Source organism: Danio aesculapii, chromosome 20 (assembly GCF_903798145.1).
Source record: "Danio aesculapii chromosome 20, fDanAes4.1, whole genome shotgun sequence".
Lineage (NCBI taxonomy): Eukaryota > Metazoa > Chordata > Actinopteri > Cypriniformes > Danionidae > Danio > Danio aesculapii.
The window spans coordinates 5,426,464-5,443,489 of record NC_079454.1 but is presented as its reverse complement, the minus strand read 5'-3'; the positions used below and the strand labels follow the sequence as shown (position 1 = coordinate 5,443,489).

Sequence of the window (17,026 nt, the reverse complement as noted above, 5' to 3'; positions counted from 1 at the left end):
CTTTATCCTAACAAAGTATTAATTTATGGATATATATATATATATATATATATATATATATATATATATATATATATATATATATATATATATATATATAATTAAATAATATAACTAAATATATATAGATATATATAAATAATTACACTTATGACTGGTTTTGTGGTGCATTGACACGTCAAATGTAGTTTACTGACAATTCTCTTCAGTTTATTAAATTTCAGTCTTGAAATTTAAGCTGAAACCATTTTTTTCATAGTAAAGTTAATGCTAGGATTGTTAAAAAAATAAAATAATATATACATATCTATCTATATATATATATATATATATATATATATATATATATATATATATATATAGTAGTTTTAAAAGTTAAAATAATAATTTACACAATTACACAATGATAATATAATATATTTTCAATTGAGTAGCCTAATTTGTTCACCAGCACTAGTTAAAATCAGTGACATTTCGTCACATATCACAATGATAAAGTGTATCAACCTTGACAATACGTATCAACTGTGGTTAATGAATAATAAATATATCTATGAACGGCGGGGGAATCTGATCGTTGTTGCACTGGTGAAGATCCTTCTTAACTAAGCACCAAGACACCAACATCTGTTAAATTACCATTCGTGGCCAAAGCTCTCATAGCCATATTTATCATTTACAAATAGTAATGGGGGTTATTTTAAATAACAGTAGTTGCAAAAATCGCTAACAGTTAGTGCAAAGCCATTACTCGTCATTCATTCCTGTATTGATGTCGTGTAAGACTTCGGCGAAGACAGACATTTAGCAGCATTTATTCTATAATTGTGTATTATATCTTACTTTTGATCGCAGTCCGTGTCCAACGGGTGGTCCGGGGTTCAGGTTCAACACTGACAATCTCCTGATCCGGAAGGCGCACTCGGCGTCGTGCACAACAGCGTCCTGTTATTTCGCCTCTTGTAGCGTCTTAGTGCCCGTTGAGTTACTTTCTTTTTAAAGAAATTGCGTAGCTTACGCAAAACTCTTACAATATTGAGTAAAGTAATTATACGGGTAATATTTTACAGTCTATGGTTTGAAGTAACAGTGTATATGTAAATTTATCATTCGTGGTACTATGAGAAAGAGAGAAATCCTTTACACATACACATGTCGGAAAACATAATTGGTCATAATTGACACACACACACACGCACACACGCACACACACACACACATATATATGTGTGTGTGTGTGTGTGTGTGTGTACAGGGTATATACAGGAATCAGAGATTGAAACTCAATACCTTTTAAGACTCTTTGCTTACGTTTTAGGACCTCATCACCACGTCAGGTTTCAGCCAGTAACATTGCCGACATTTTAACTTGCAGTACATTTACTGAATGCTGATTGCAAGAAACGAATCTTAAACTGAAACTGTATTTATATACCGAATAAAAATGTTAATCCAGCAGGTGGCGCCTTTACAGCAGCAGGAATAACAGTGTTACTGCAGTAAACAAAGCAGTGTGATGTCAAATCTAACAGGATTTGTTTGACTTCATAAACTAAACTACACAGCATCCCAATATTCAAAGATTAAATTCGGGCAAATTTTGCATACTGATACAAAATTTAATACCTCGTAAAATAGCCTTAAATTTCTCTAAATTGATTTATCAACTTTTAATATTTTTTAAGACCCCACGGACACCTATATATAGTATAATTTGAATATATATATAGTATAATTTGAATATATATATATATAATTTTTTATGTAAGGGATGTAGGGCCAGATTTTTGCTGTTTCTGCAGAGAATTTTGTGAAAAAAAATCTGTGGATTTATGCGGAATTAAAAACTAAAAACTTAATATATGAAATAAAAAATAAAAGCTTTCTAAGTTATGTTTACAATGCAAATCCATCTAGAGCTACTTATTTGGTAAACAAAGTCTCTCATATATCTACTAAAAGACTAAAATATGACTTCACAAACTGTATTGTACATAAATCAAATGAATCACTTCCATATCAGTCAATAATATTACTGAAATTAATAAAAAAAAAACCTGAATAAATATAAATTTACACACACAAGTAAATTAATAGACTCAATGGGCTAAAAATCTGTGGATTTTTGCGTGCACAGATTCCGTGTGGGTCTAGTAATATGTGTATGGGCAAGTACTGGACAACCAAAACAAGATTGGCGAACTACAAAACTATGAACTGGGATCGTTGTCTGCATGTAATATTTTTACAAATGGAGAAAAAACATTTTGAGGAACATTGTCACCATTTAAAGAAACTCTCAAAGGAATAAAATCACCCAAAAGTAAAAAATTCTGTCATTATTTATTCAATCTTCACTTATCACAGGCCTGTTTCAATTTTTTTTTATCTGTCAAACAAGGGCAGCACGATGTCGCCTCACAGCAAGAAGGTTGCTGGTTCTGAGTCCTGGCTGTGGTGACCCCTAAATTAATAAACAGACTAAATCGAAAAGAAAATGATTTAACTAATGTTAAACACAAAAGAAAAAAAACACTTTCACAATTGTTGTCTTTCCGACTATGGATGTCAATGGTTACAGGTTTTTAACATTCTTCAAAATATCTTCTTTTGTGTTCAACAGAAAAAAAACTCATAGAGGTTTGGAACCACTTAAGGGTGAGTAAATAGTGGCTATATTATCATTTTTTGTGTGTGAACCATCCCTTTAATGGGATCTTTTTGTTGTCTATCAATCTGAAGAGGTGTAATCTGCATCCACTCATCAAAGTGCTGTAGTTCTACAACTGAACTCTAAATTAGTTTGAACAACAAAGATTTTATGATCATTTATTATACATTTTTTAATTCAATTGCTGGATGTGAAATGTGAATAAACTTATGTAATCATGGCATTATGAAGGGTGTGTAATTCTTTATATTAATAAAGTTCAGAATGTATTTATGTGAATACAAGTACTTCACTTAAAAACCAAGATACATTAATATAATGCAAATAAGTGTCCCGACTCCCAAGCAGTTTTCTTTATTGTCCAGAGAGAGATTTCCTTTCAAATATGCGTTCATCTGTTGGCCATCGGTCTGTATCCCAGCTCTCCTTCCAGTTGTTCGGCTGTTAAAGTTCCCAGGATAGGCTGACAGTCAGGGTTAAACACAGAATATGCACTCATTTCTCCAGGTTGTCTGGCTTTTGGGGTCCGAAAGCCCTCGTAGAGCCAGTAAAACAATGATATGAGAAAAAATGCCAAGCCAAACCCAAGCTCTGCAAAAAGTCCCAACAGCACGAGCCACAGAAGCACTTTCAACAGGGTCAGATGAGGGGCCAGACGATGAAACCTGCGGCCCAGTGCAGTGTCCAGCAAACGATTAATGTAATCCTAAAATGACAGAAAACATTACATTTGGACACAGTGACATGGTTAAGCAGCTCTTTATTTCTCTCAATGGTGTTCAGACCTCTGTGTGTGGAGTCTGGGGGCCGGTGTCTGGATTCTGCTCAGGTTTCTCATCACACACCACCGGTGGAGAATCGTCGACTTTTGCTTTCATTTCACTCTGGATGACACGTTCAGCAGGTTTCATCCCGTCAGTCTGCGCTTTCTTTCGGGCTCTGAATTCAGCCAGCTTGTGCTCCATGTTTCATAGTTGAAAGATTAGACAAAAACGAGTCGAATAATGACACAAATCTGGAAGTTCACGTGTCAGTATTTACCAGACTTCCGTAATACATTTTCACTGATCGTCCAATGGCCTGGTTTGTTTACTATGACATGCAACGGATTATACCTCTAGGGGGCGCTTGGTGGCTCAAAAAGAGCTGCTCCTCAATAAAGCCTAATCGCATTTAAATTATTTTTGTTTGTTTAAATGTAAAGTTTAAAACACCTTATTGTTAAGGTTTATCAATTTCAAAGATTAATAAGTACATAAATATGTGTAAGCGAGCTCTAATTATTCTCTAGTGCAGTGTTTCCCAACCCTGTTCCTGGAGGAACACCAACAGTACATATTTTGAATGCCTCACTTATCTGACCCATTAACTTCAGGTTTTGGAGTCTCTTCTAATCTTTTGATGAGTTGATTCAGGTGTGTTTGATTAGGGAGAGGTTGAAAATGTGCCTTCAGGAACAGGGTTGGGAAACACTGCTCTAGTGCGCCCATGTCAAACTCAGTTCCGTGATGGCCGCAGCTCTACTCTGGTTCCAACCCTAATTAAACGCACCCGATCAAACTAATTGAGTCCTTCTGGCTTGTTCGAATTCTTCAAGTGTGTTGAAGCAGGGTTGGAACTATACTGTGCAGGGCTGTGCAGGGCTGCGGCCCTCCAGGAATTGAGTTTGACAGCCCTGATTTAAGGTATTCTTTACTCCAGTAGGATATTCTAATTTTGGCTAATCATAATAACTTCCCATAAGAAAAACTGTTTGGACTATTAATCAGGGTTATCAATGTATTGACAATCATAATGTATTTGCTTGTGTGATCAATTTTTTCATTCATTCATTTTCTTTTTGGCTTAGTCCCTTTATTAATCAGGGGTCGACACAGCGGAATGAACCGCCAACTTATCCAGCACAGGTTTTACGCAGCGGATGCCCTCCCAGCTGCAACCCAGTACTGTGAAACATCCATACACACTCATTCACACACATATACTACGGACAGTTTAGCTGACCCAATTCACCTATAGCGCATGTCTTTGGACTTGTTGGGGAAACTGGAGCACCCGCAGGAAACCCACGTTAACATAGGGCGAACATGCAAACTCCACACAGAAACCCCAGCCGAGGCTCGAACCAGCGACCTTCTTGCTGTGAGATGATTGTACAACCCACTGCGCCACCGTGCAGCCCAGTAATTAGTTGTTTCTTTAATTATCATTACACTATATTATTTTTATTCTCTATATAGGCCTACTGCTTTTAATGTCTATTTTATTCAGTTCTACGCCTGATATTTTATTTGCTTTTATTAATCTATTTTTTCCTTTTTAATATACACTTACTTTAAATAAATGTTTTACCTCTGTACTGTTTTGCTGGATCTGTTAGGGATTATTCTGTGCTTGTGTTATTGTTTGTGCAGATTTGTACTAGATGTGTCGAATGTTCAGTAATTCATTGTGATAACGAACATGATATTGTTAATGTGGCCACTTCAAAACACTGTGAATAATTATTTAGTATGTAAACTTTTAGAAAGCCATTATGGGTATTGAGAGTGTTGCATTGGTAGTGTTCATTATTCATTCATTCATTTTCTTTTCGGCTTAGTCCCTTTACTAATCTGGGGCAACCACAGCGGAATGAACCGCCAACTTATCCAGCATATGTTTTAAGCAGCGGCTGCCCTTCCAGCCGCAACCCATCACTGGGAAACATCCACACACACTCATTCACACTCATACACTACAGACAATTTAGCCTACCCAATTCACTTGTACCGCATGTCTTTGGACTGGGGGGAAACCGGAGCACCCAGAAGAAATCCACGCAAATGCGGGGAGAACATACAAACTTCACACAGAAACGCCAACTGACCCAGCTGAGGCTCGAACCAGTGACCTTCTTGCTGTGAGGCGACTGCACTGCCTACGTCACCTATTCTAGGTTATACAGATATAAATATAATAATGACAAAAAATATATACTTAATTTTGCTGTCAAACTAAATAATAATGTTATTTAATAATAAAGAAACATAGATTATATCACATTGAACCAGAAGAGAAATATAATTTTAGAGTATCAATATCGCCCTCCTGCCAGTGAGAGGCGCTGTATCAGTCACTCCTCTCTCCACACACTCGCTCTCCTCTCTCACTTCCGCCACAAATATGGCTGATGAGCTGGATGTTGTTGACATCGAGGGAGATGAATGTGATGAAATTGTCGGGTAGGTGTTTATTCTCTCTTTTCCAGATTTCTGGGGAATATCACAGACGCGTGCTTTAACATAATTTACTTCATGGGTGAGGAAAAAAAACGAGACAGAAAAGCGACTGACAGGATGAATATGAGCTGCTGTAGTTAACGTTATGTGAACAGTTGTTTGAACAGTTACATTATTCATATTTCATATTATAAGTTACATTATTTCAGCATCTTTGTTACTAAGATAGTATTACACGCTTATTATTATATAATTATACTCTAGCATAATCTGTTCAGTAAGCAGTTATAGACCATTTCAATGTGGTGATACCATTAAACCATGAACATTTCCTGCTTGTTGTCAAACTATTTTAATAACTGTAATAAGAGGCAATTAAATCATATCTCAACGTTAAAACAGCTGTCATAACTTTATTTATCAATATGTGGGCCTTTTATAATTCTTGAAAGCTATGGAAATTAAAAATGTAAAACAGCTCCCTGCTGAAAAATCCATCTTAAACCAGCCTAGGCTGGTTTGCTGGTTTTAGCTGGTTGACCAGCCTGGTTTTAGAGGGGTTTTGGCCATTTCCAGGCTGTTTTCCAGTCATTTCCAGCCTGGTCTTAGCTGGTCAGGCTAGAAAATGACCAGCTAAAACCAGCTTGACCAGCCTGGTTTAAACTGGACATAGCTGGTTTTGGCTGGTCAAGCTGGTTTTAGCTGGATTTAGCTGGTCATTTTCCAGCCTGACCAGCTAAGACCAGGCTGGAAATGGCTGGAAACCAGCCTGGAAATGGCCAAAACCCCTCTAAAACCAGGCTGGTTGACCAGCTAAAACCAGCCAACCAGCCCAGGCTGGTTTAAGCTGGATTTTTTAGTAGGGAGGAAATACGTTAGGACCATTGTTATTGTTTACATCCCTCAAAATAGTCTACAGCACATTAGTCACAGCAGTTTAAGCTCTTTTTCACTGCAAATAACAAAAAAGCTGACGATTATTGAAGAAAATAATTGAATATCTGCCCTCCTTGTGTTGCCTGTACTTTAATTCACTTGTAGTATTAGTTTGTTAGGCAAGACTGCACTGAAGATTCAAAAGAATGACCACAATACTTTTACTTCTGACGTCTGGACATAAAATCACTACGATACAATTACTTTCCCTGTTTAAGCAAAATATTCTTAAAGTAATTAAATTATTTTTCTAACAGCTGATAAAGTTACACCAACCTTTTATGGTGTAATTTTGTACAGTCAGTAAAACTTTAGAAACTGTATTACTGTCATCAGACAGATGATTCTTCATATCTGAGGTTCAAGTCTGTCCTTAAAGGTCTCGGTTAATTAAAATAAAAAGTTTTTGCTAGTGTGCTCCAAAAGACAGGGTTCATACAGTCATGGAAAACCTGAAAAAGTCATAATTTTGACATGGCATTTTTCAGGCCTGGAAAAGTTTTTTGAAAAACATAAAAACCCACAAAGCTTTAGAAAAGTCATGGAAATTAGTTTAACAAATATCTGTATACTTGAATTAGAGCTGCGCGATATTGGAAAAATCTGACGTTACAGTATTTAGTATTTCTGTGATATATATTGCGATGTGAATACAATTTCACCAGATTATTTAACAGGTTTATTTGGATTGATTGGGGGGGATTTTGTAGAGGAGTGAATCTCGAATAACGTAAAACAAATAAATTACAATCATAGATGTATAAAATACAGCAAAGACAAAAGTGAATTATAGTTTTCAGGTATTCACTATTCAGGTACAGATACAGTCACTTCTCAACTTTGCGTTTGTGCAGATATTTTGTACTTTTTTTTACCCGTTTCTTTTAAACAAACACACAACTACGCCATAATTTTCATTGTCTTATGGAAAAATATATTTTTTGATTTTAATCTAAATGTTTCTGGATATTGGTTTATGTTTTAAAAATAAATTCAAATCAAATTTTATTTGTCACATACAAAGTCACATACTGACATTTTTACACAACCGTTCGTGAGCTTAAAAAGAATAACAACAATAATAACAATAAAGCCTCATTCACACTATGAGCGACTCGTAGTGGAAAATCGACAAGCGTCCGCTCATTTCGAGCGACTTCTGGCGGCCTCCGTCTATGTGAGCGACAGCGACCATTGGCGACCAGGTGGGCGTGTCGAGCATTGCGACAAAGTTGCGAATCCTTCAACTTTATGCAAATGAAGAGCGACTTTCTTGAGCGACAGCCAATAGGAGCACCGGTAGAGCTCACATGATCATCTTTCAGCTCGCTCAAAGGCTGATTGTATTCTCCGTCCTGTAGACATATACAGACTTGCGTTTGCAGCAGATTGCCACCCAGAGCGACAGGGAGCTACAAAGTTGCTGCTAGTGTGAATGAGGCATAACAATAAGAATCTAAATTACTGCTATCTGAGGTGCAGAAGCAATAAATAGCTTGAATAAAAAATATTGAAAACGTATTCATTAATTACAATAGAGTTGATTGTATTGCGTTTTATATGTATATTTACATGATCAACTTTTCATGTGTATTATTGTGTGGTATTGTGATTTGTGATGTTTTATTCTCTTGTAGTCTCAACAGTGTATGTTTGTATGCTGTCTTTACAGTGACCTGAGCAGTGCTGAGATTCTCCAGGATCAGTATTTACAGTCCGCCTGGAAGACAAACAGCAGCGTACTGGTATACATACATATATTTTATATATGAGATTTGCAGGATCAGCTCATGTACAGTTCAGATCAGTTCATCAATATGCAAGACCATTATGATTGCTATAAAAGAAAAGGGTGCATGACAATTGCAATATGGTGTGATCATGGGGTAGGAGTCTGGAGCCCAGATTTAATATAATACAACATATACAAAAAATATGAGGAAGGAAGACACGTGCGAAGGATATCTCACCCCAAAAAATCTAAACTTCCTCACCATTTACTCACACTGAAGTGGGTCTAAACTTTTAATGAATTTCTTTCTTCTGTTGAACACAAAACAAGATATTTTGAAGAATGTTGGAGAGAAGCAGTGATTGACATCTGTAGTAGAAACAAACAAACAAACAAACTAAATCTCTGGCTGTTTCCTCCCCCTACAATTCTTCAGTATATCATCCTTTGTGTTTAAAAAAAAAAAAGGTTTGGAACAGGTGGAGGTTCATTTTTGAACAAGGTTCAAAAATCAAGGTTTGAACAAGGTTCATTTTTGAACAAGGTTCATTTTTGGGTGAACTGTCCCTTTAAGACATAAGAAAGTGTTGTCATAACATCACGGTTAAGAATAAGAGTGTTTTTCTTGACTGTTACATACATTGCACATTATTTAAAGTTTAAACTTCACAATTTACACAGTTGCCTCAAATAATCACAATCAGATGATAAATAAATAATTGTGACAGGCCTACTTGTAATTGAGAAGTGGACCTAGCACCGCTTTTTGTAGGTTGTGAAAACCAGCTTCAGAGGGGTGAACCTTGCATAGAGGTCCAAGATGTGCTTCATGAAATAACTCTGGAGCTATTTTTGATGTATTTTTGTGTTTGTTTGTTTGTTTGTTTGTGTGTGTGTTCAGCCGTGGACTCTGGACAGCTCCATCAGCGATGAGAACAGGCAGGTCATCGAGAGCATGCTGCTGGAAGAACAGTATCCTTCACTATTCACAACAGCACACCCATGACCCCTATTTGATTTCAACATCCTTTAATGTTTACTAATATGATCATTCTTCATTAAAAGCACTTGTTGTTTTCTTAATAAATGAAGGTATTATTTTGCCAGTAAGAAAGCACCGAAGGTGGCCTGGACAAATGAGAAGACTAAAGTCAAAAAGTGAGATTTATTGATTTTTATCCATTTATCTTCATGAATATGTAAACAGCTACAATATCATTGGAAAGTATGAGAAGGATGTTTTTTTAAATAAAACAAATAATACATTTAATTAGCAAGAACACATTAATTTGATCCAAAGTGACTTTAAATATAATTTGAAAACATGTCGTCAATGCGATTTGAAAATGGATAAATGGACAAATTGTTTATTGTTATTGCATATTAGCAGGGCTTGACATTAACACCCGCCAAATGCGGGTAGATTTCAGTGCTGGCGGGTAAGACAGATACTCCCACTAGCCACTTTGGCTGGTTGAAAATACTTTTCCCAGATAATAATTCTTAAAAGCAGGGTTCGACAATAAGAATGGTCCAATATGCATGCAAAGGCGATCTTAGAATTGAGAAGCAACACGAAATAATTATGTTTGCGCGAGCAATAGAAAGCAGGAGAATACTGAATGAGAGAATAATCACTCGCGCTAAAACCTGATGTGATGCGCGCCTCTTTAAAAAGCATGCGCGCTCCTGTTTCCTTGCGTGAAGCAACTGTGTCTATAAACACAACTGATGCGATCGGTTCTCTTTCAAATAGACTAGACAAAAAGTGATGAACATGCACCCACAGTCTTGCTGCTTTCAAGAGTTCCAGATTTGACTTATTATAAGCAGCGCCAGTTGCTGTCGCTTTAACCATTCTTTGAACAGATTATTTTTGGGTCTAACGTTAACCCAGTGTGTGTGATCATCCTTTCATCACACCGTAAGTTTTTTAACCGCTTTCTTTTGTGTTAATATGGTTTAATTATCATTTTTTACAATAACATTGCTTTAATGGGAGATTAACTCCCCATTTATGTGGAGTTAACTGCTGATCTGGGACCTTTAGCCAGGACAGATTACTGTGCATATGCTTTGTTAAAAAGTATATTATACAGCTATTTATTTGCTTGTTTTGACACATTTAAAAATTTGTGGCTAAGAAATAATTCATTGTTTATGTTTGGTGTGCTCAGAGATAAATTTAGGAAATCCTTCATTTTGAGCTCTGAAATGATGTGAAATAAAAACTAATTGTAATACTGTGAAACCATGACCCATTTGCTCATTATTGAGGAAGCTCATACACGACACACAAAAAGTGAAATGAATGAGGAGGCACGTGGAGATAAAGCAAAATCTAAATCAAGTCATTTTAGCATGTCAAAGTCATATTTATGTGTATAAAATACATTTTCCCGAAATAAAATTGTGGCTAGTGTAAATGGCAAGTGGCTAGTAATGTTGGAAATCTACTAGCCACAGTGGCTGGTGATCAAAAAAGTTAATGTCAAGCCCTGCATATTGGTGTATATAGTTGCTGCTTGTTGAACTTTGTATTCAGCAAATAGTTATGAAAACAATTTATCATATTTTCCACAAAATTATTAACCAGCACAACTGATCTTAACAACAACAACAACAACAACAACAACAACAACAACAACAACAACAACAACAACAACAAAAAATGATAATAATAATAAGAAGAAAACCTTTTTTTCATCAAAATAGCACATGAGAATGAGATCATGTGACAATGAAGTCTGGAGTAATGATGCTGAAAATTCAACTTTATTATCACAAAATAAAATCAGATAATGAAATTATAAATATTGATAATATAATTTCAATTTCAAAAGCTTTTAAATGGTAAAATATCTAAATGCATTCATTTACTTATGCTTATTTGTAGGCCACTGGTAAAGAGTTCTGCAGCACAAACTCGTTGGGCAGAAGAGGAAAAAGAACTCTTTGAGAAAGGACTGGTAAATAAAACAAAAAAAAAACACACACACAAAAATAAAAACTGTGGAAACAATGCTCCGCTTTCATAAGAGGTAATAAATGTAACTTTTTTTTATGGTTTCTAGGCTCAGTTTGGCCGCAGATGGACTAAGATTGCAAAACTAATTGGCACTAGGACAGTTCTACAAGTGAAGAGCTATGCTAAGCAGTACTTCAAAAATAAGGTATGACTTTAGCCCACGTGACCACATTAAAAGACACATTTTTTAATGAATTAGGACCTTCCTGTTGGATTAAACAAATTCAATTTTTGGAATTCAGAAATTCAATTGTATATCTGTCATGTTTTTTGATTAGAAGCAGTGCTCAGCATATATGAGTACACCCCGTTTTGAAAATGAATATTTGTACCTATTTCTCAGTGAATATGGGTAATATATATATATTGGTGCATTTGAACAAAACAGATATATTTATTAAAATAATATTTTAGTCACCAAACATATTTAGAAATGGAAAGATAATACATTTAAATTCAAACAAAATATTGCAAAAATAAATTGCAACCTACAACTTTCAGATATGTTGTGTTTCTCTTGATTTTTGCTATTTTTAAAAATTGTATTTAATATTTTTCCAAACATATAAATTTGGGCTACTAATTTTGAACCATTATTTGTTAATGATATTATTATAATATTGTATAATGTTATATTATTATAATGTTAATGTTATTGTTAAAGTTATTTTGTTAGATAAGCTCCAGGTTCGGCTTCAGTACTGACTAAACTAATGTATACACACAAATATAATATTGTAAAGCATCATTTAGAAAATATTAATATTGATTAATATAAATATTAATTTAAATGAGAGATTTGTGGGGGGTGTACTCATGTATGCTGAGCACTGTATGTGTTGATATTAGGGGTAGTCTATTAACCCTTATGCACTGCTTATCTCTGCAACTTTTAGTCTGTCATTAATTGAGTGATTATCAAACAAAATACATTTTTAATTACATAAATTATAAATCATTTCCTTTGTTTACTTCTCGTTTATTTATGCTATGATTTGGGAGATATTACTTACTTTTTTAACCCATTTACCCTCAAAAATCAACAATAATACTATTAGCTTGCCTAAAATATTACGCTTCCACTAAAGAAATCACTGTAATACTGATCTAAATAAATACAAATAGTTTCTTGAGATGAATCTAGGTGTTAGAGGCAGAATGCTGCCATCTATTGGGTGGAGAAAAAACTGTCAGTGTTTCAGTTTTAGAAATAACGTGCTGCGCTGTAAAAAATACAGAGTTCCACTCAATTCATTCATGGTTAACTTAACACTTGCAAAAAAATTATGTGGATTAAACGTAAAATATTAATTTGTCCCAATGAAATCTCAAGAATTGTGTTGTTTCATTCATTCATTCATTTTCTTTTCGGCTTAGTCCCTTTATTAATCAGGGGTCACCACAACAGAATGAACCGCCAACTTATCCAGCACATTTTTACGCAGCGGATGCTCTTCCCCCGCATCCCATATCTTGGAAACATCCATACACACTCATTCACACACATACACTAAGGACAATTTAGCCTACCCAATTCACCTGTACTGCATGTCTTTGGACTGTGGGGGAAACCGGAGCACCCGAACGCAGGGAGAACATGCAAACTCCACACAGAAATGCCAATTGACCCAGCCGAGGCTCGAACCAGCGACCTTCTTGCTATGAGGCGACAGCACAACCTACTGCGCCTTTTTTTTGACTGTGTGACAGTGAAAAATGAAATAAAAATTCTAATTTGCTATTAATTGACTAACCCTCAGACCATCCAAGATGTTGTGGTTTTTGTTCTCGTGCAGAACATAGAAGATTTTTAGATAAAGCCGTGGTTCTTGGGATTCATAAAATGCAAGTCAAAAACTATGCTTTAGTAATACTGTTTTATAACTGTAGCTATAGACAATACATTGAATTCTCATGAAGGGGGAAAATAGTTAGTGCAAGAATTTGAATGTTACATTTTTAAGATGTTTTAGTGGGATGCTGTAACATTTAAGTGAGAGGTGTAATGTGTGCGATAGATCAAGGATGAGGCAAGAATCAATTCTCTATTTAAGCCTTTTACTCAATAGTTGAACAGGAATTGGAGAGGAAAAAAGAAAGAAAGAAACATTTATAATTATCTTTAAACAAAAACAACGAGTGTAAGCCAAATCAAAGAAATTAACAAAACAAAACGATCCTTAAAACTAAAGTCTAAACTAGGCGTCAAAAATAAATACAAATAAATCACGAAATCTTCAGTGTATACGACACCCGAACTAAACTAATTAAAGCTACAAAACTCAAAATACACAACTGGCAACACACTCAAACTAATCTAACAAAACATCAATCTAAACTAAAACAAACCGGATAAAACGGTCAAAGCTTAGTTTAGAACCACACAACAACCATCACATTATGTTACTTAAAGCCAACGAAGTTCAACAAGCAAACTCGAATTATCACAGTAAACTCAGATAATAAATCACTAAACAGCCGAAGCATAGCACAATCAAATTGCGTGGAGCACAAATGGTACGCCGAGGCAGAGCGCACCTCACACACTGGTCTGACGGGGCTTTAAATCCTGGCCGCTCGTCCTGGGATTGGTGGAACCGACTTCGTCATAATGATGATGGACAGAATGGTAAACCAATAAGAAACCTAAAGACTAAACAAGCAGAGAGGAGGGTAAAAAAAAATAGACAAAGAAAACATCAAACATAATATTGAACATTATTTTTTAACATTTTTATTTGTAATCCACATCTTTGGCAAACAATCCTCAGAGCTAGGCTCGTCACAATGATCAATAAATATAATAATATAACACAATAAATATATATCGACATGACTCCAATCATTTTGATGAGGCAATATATAACCCCGTCATATTTATCGCACATCTTCTTTGGAAGCGGTTGTCCTAATGAGCTCTGTTTCAAAGCTGCAGTCCACATCCATAAATGTGAGATAAAGCCATTTTACAAAGACATTTGCTTTTTACTTTATATGAAAATACTGAATCTAAATGAAACGTTTTTATCCCTTGAAAGCGTTTATGCCTGTTTTCATTATTATGCTGTTGTAAAATCTTTATATAATCATTGGCAAACAACAGTATCACTTATTTCAAAAATTTCTGAGACAGTATATTGCACAAAAAAAATTATCATCATGACCGATCTAGTCAGAGTGTTTATTAAAGGGCACCTATGGTAAAAAATCTACTTTTCAAGCTGTTTGGACAGACATATGTGCATGTATGGTGTATAGACCGTCATATTGGGGTGATATAAGCACACCCAGTGCTTTTTTTTCAATTTAACAACATAAAAAACGGTGGACCAATTGGAGCTGTTTTCAAACCCACCGCAACTTGACGTAGGAGTGCGGTCCCCCCGCCCACCAATATTGATTGACAGGCGCGTCATCATATCCTCAGTTTGTTAATTCACGTCCGCCATTTTCAGCGTGAGTCGAAGCGATATCACTAAAGAAACACCCTTGCTCTATTTTTAGATGCAAGGCTCATTGGACTCAACACAAGAGCAATATTCTCCACATTATCGCTCTAATCGGAATTATTGGTTGTATCTTTAGGTAGGTTTGCAAACATGTGTACTTCTCATTGAGTCTACCTTATACTTCAGTCGTTTGCATTTCTCGCGATCCCAGAAGCTCCCTGTGATCTTAACTAGCATGCGTTTTAGAATTCTAAACATAGGTTTCTATCAGGGTACACTCAAGTCGACGGCTGGGCGCCGCGGACTGCTGCAGAAACCTATGTTTAGAATTCAAAAATGCGTGGCGCCACGATTCGGGACACTTCATGTTTCTGCCGCGCCACAGAGAGTGTCGGGTGTGCCGTGTCACGGCTTCGAGAGGCGCATCCGGTGCCTCAGTCAAAGTTAATTCAGTGTGCGTGGTTATTAGTCTTGGTGTACAAGCTTGGCACTTGAAACTAGCACACAGTTGGCTGTAAAACTGTACAAAGACACATATGATTTTGTACTCTCTGCCTGGTCTGTGTCCGAGTCGTATATGTACGACTGAATGCTGTACCTCTCACTCCAGCTCTGCCTTGCCAGTTGCAAACGCAGAGCGGGTGAGCTCATGGCTCCGCCATCTTGTTACGTTGGGCGGGAAGCCGAAACTAATTTACATGTGAAGCAACACACCCATAAATCAGGGAACTGTGGACACGCCCCCAACATGACACTTTTTAACACGTTATAATAAAAAATCTGAATTGTGTTTTAAACTGAACCTAAACTGGCACACTCAGAAGAACCATAATATTAATATTAAATCATAAAAAAGAGGTAAACTATGTGCCCTTTAAAGTTTGAAGTGTGATCTTTCTGTTGCATAAAGCTGTACAGTCAAGCCCGAAACGATTCGTACACCTGCTAAATTCTGACTTAAAGTTACTTTTATTTAACCAGTAAGTTTTTTTTTTTTTGACCAGAGATGGCACATGCTTCTTTCAAAAGATAATAAGACAATGTACAGGAGGCATCATTGTGGAAAAAAAAAATTCTCAGCTTTTATTTGCATTCGAACAAGTCCGAATTTGCCAGGGGTATGAATAATTCCAGCCTCGACTGTGTATAAAACCTTATTATTTTGTGTTTGACCTTCAGCCCAAAGCAGAACCAGCTGCTGAAGTGACCCCCTCTGTGACTTCAGTCTCCTCGATTCAGCCTCACGTCTCAGCCTTGACCAATGCTGTGCGCATCGAGAGACTGTCTGATGATGAGGATGTCGATATAACAGATGACTTCAGCGACAACGAGTTACAGTCTGAAAAGCAGCCAGAACGCTCAGTTTCTCCAGACTGCAACCACCACGGAGAACTCAGTCCAAGTTCAGTAGATGAACGGTTACACCCTCTTTCTGAAAGCACTGCTGCTGACGGACACGCTGATCCAGATGTTAATGAAGACACAGAAATCCATCATTCAATTGATTCAGGAGCAGTTGAGGAAAGTGGGAATCCCTTTATTAATTTAGACAGCCCAAGCAAACACAGCCTGACCGGAGAGGAGGAGACGGAAAGAGCAGGTACATTGACACATCACCTAGTATTAATTAATTCTTTATTTTATGTATGACTTTTTTATTAGATAAATGAATTTATTAGATTTTTGTGATATTATATTTAAAGAAACAAGAACAAAAGAGAAAATACCAGAACAAGTAATATATATATATATATATATATAAAAATTGCATTATTAAATCTTAATTTAGAAACATAGATACAGTTGAAATAGGGGTGGGCGATATGACCTAAAATTAATATCACGGTATTTTTCATCTTTTGAACGGTGACGGTATAATATCATGGTATTACTTTCAATAGCAAAATAATATACATCTCAAGGAAGAACGGACAAAAGAAAGTCTCACTTCTATCACTCTTTAAAAGTTTTGGTTTGGGTCATTGTAAA

General features: G+C 35.9%; 3 protein-coding genes across 5 annotated transcripts in view; 1 reads left to right on the top strand and 2 right to left on the bottom strand.

The window, feature by feature from the left end:
- bpnt1 (bisphosphate nucleotidase 1) overlaps window positions 1-17,026 on the bottom strand; it is a 70,948-nt gene that overhangs the window by 13,724 nt on the left and 40,198 nt on the right. Inside the window, exon 2 of one of the 3 annotated variants that reach the window (XM_056480980.1) lies at window positions 844-876. The gene's annotated coding sequence lies outside the window, so the exon portion shown is untranslated. Of the gene's footprint in view, window positions 1-843; window positions 948-17,026 lie in introns of those variants that run through there. The other 2 variants (XM_056480979.1, XM_056480982.1) reach the window with 2 other exon arrangements.
- saysd1 (SAYSVFN motif domain containing 1) lies at window positions 2,306-3,739 on the bottom strand. The gene is made up of 2 exons (XM_056480985.1): window positions 3,457-3,739; window positions 2,306-3,377 (listed from the first exon to the last, which is right to left on the bottom strand). Exons 1-2 carry the CDS (start codon window positions 3,634-3,636, stop codon window positions 3,063-3,065), a joined length of 495 nt encoding a protein of 164 aa, XP_056336960.1. The 5' UTR covers window positions 3,637-3,739; the 3' UTR covers window positions 2,306-3,062.
- The window catches only part of mysm1 (Myb-like, SWIRM and MPN domains 1), a 29,295-nt gene continuing 17,368 nt past the window's right edge, over window positions 5,100-17,026 (top strand). Inside the window, exons 1-7 of the mRNA XM_056480968.1 lie at window positions 5,100-5,895; window positions 8,501-8,573; window positions 9,462-9,532; window positions 9,653-9,718; window positions 11,457-11,529; window positions 11,635-11,733; window positions 16,217-16,637. Coding sequence (XP_056336943.1) covers window positions 5,837-5,895; window positions 8,501-8,573; window positions 9,462-9,532; window positions 9,653-9,718; window positions 11,457-11,529; window positions 11,635-11,733; window positions 16,217-16,637 — 862 coding nt within the window. The 5' untranslated portion in view covers window positions 5,100-5,836. The remainder of the gene's footprint in view (window positions 5,896-8,500; window positions 8,574-9,461; window positions 9,533-9,652; window positions 9,719-11,456; window positions 11,530-11,634; window positions 11,734-16,216; window positions 16,638-17,026) is intronic.

Excerpts from the sequence above, each read along its gene's own strand:
- saysd1 (XM_056480985.1), bottom strand. The coding sequence starts at position 3,636 with ATGGAGCACAAGCTGGCTGAATTCAGAGCCCGAAAGAAAGCGCAGACT. Across the intron at positions 3,378-3,456 it reads CCCAGACTCCACACACAGAG|GATTACATTAATCGTTTGCT; the intron begins GTCTGAACACCA and ends CTGTCATTTTAG.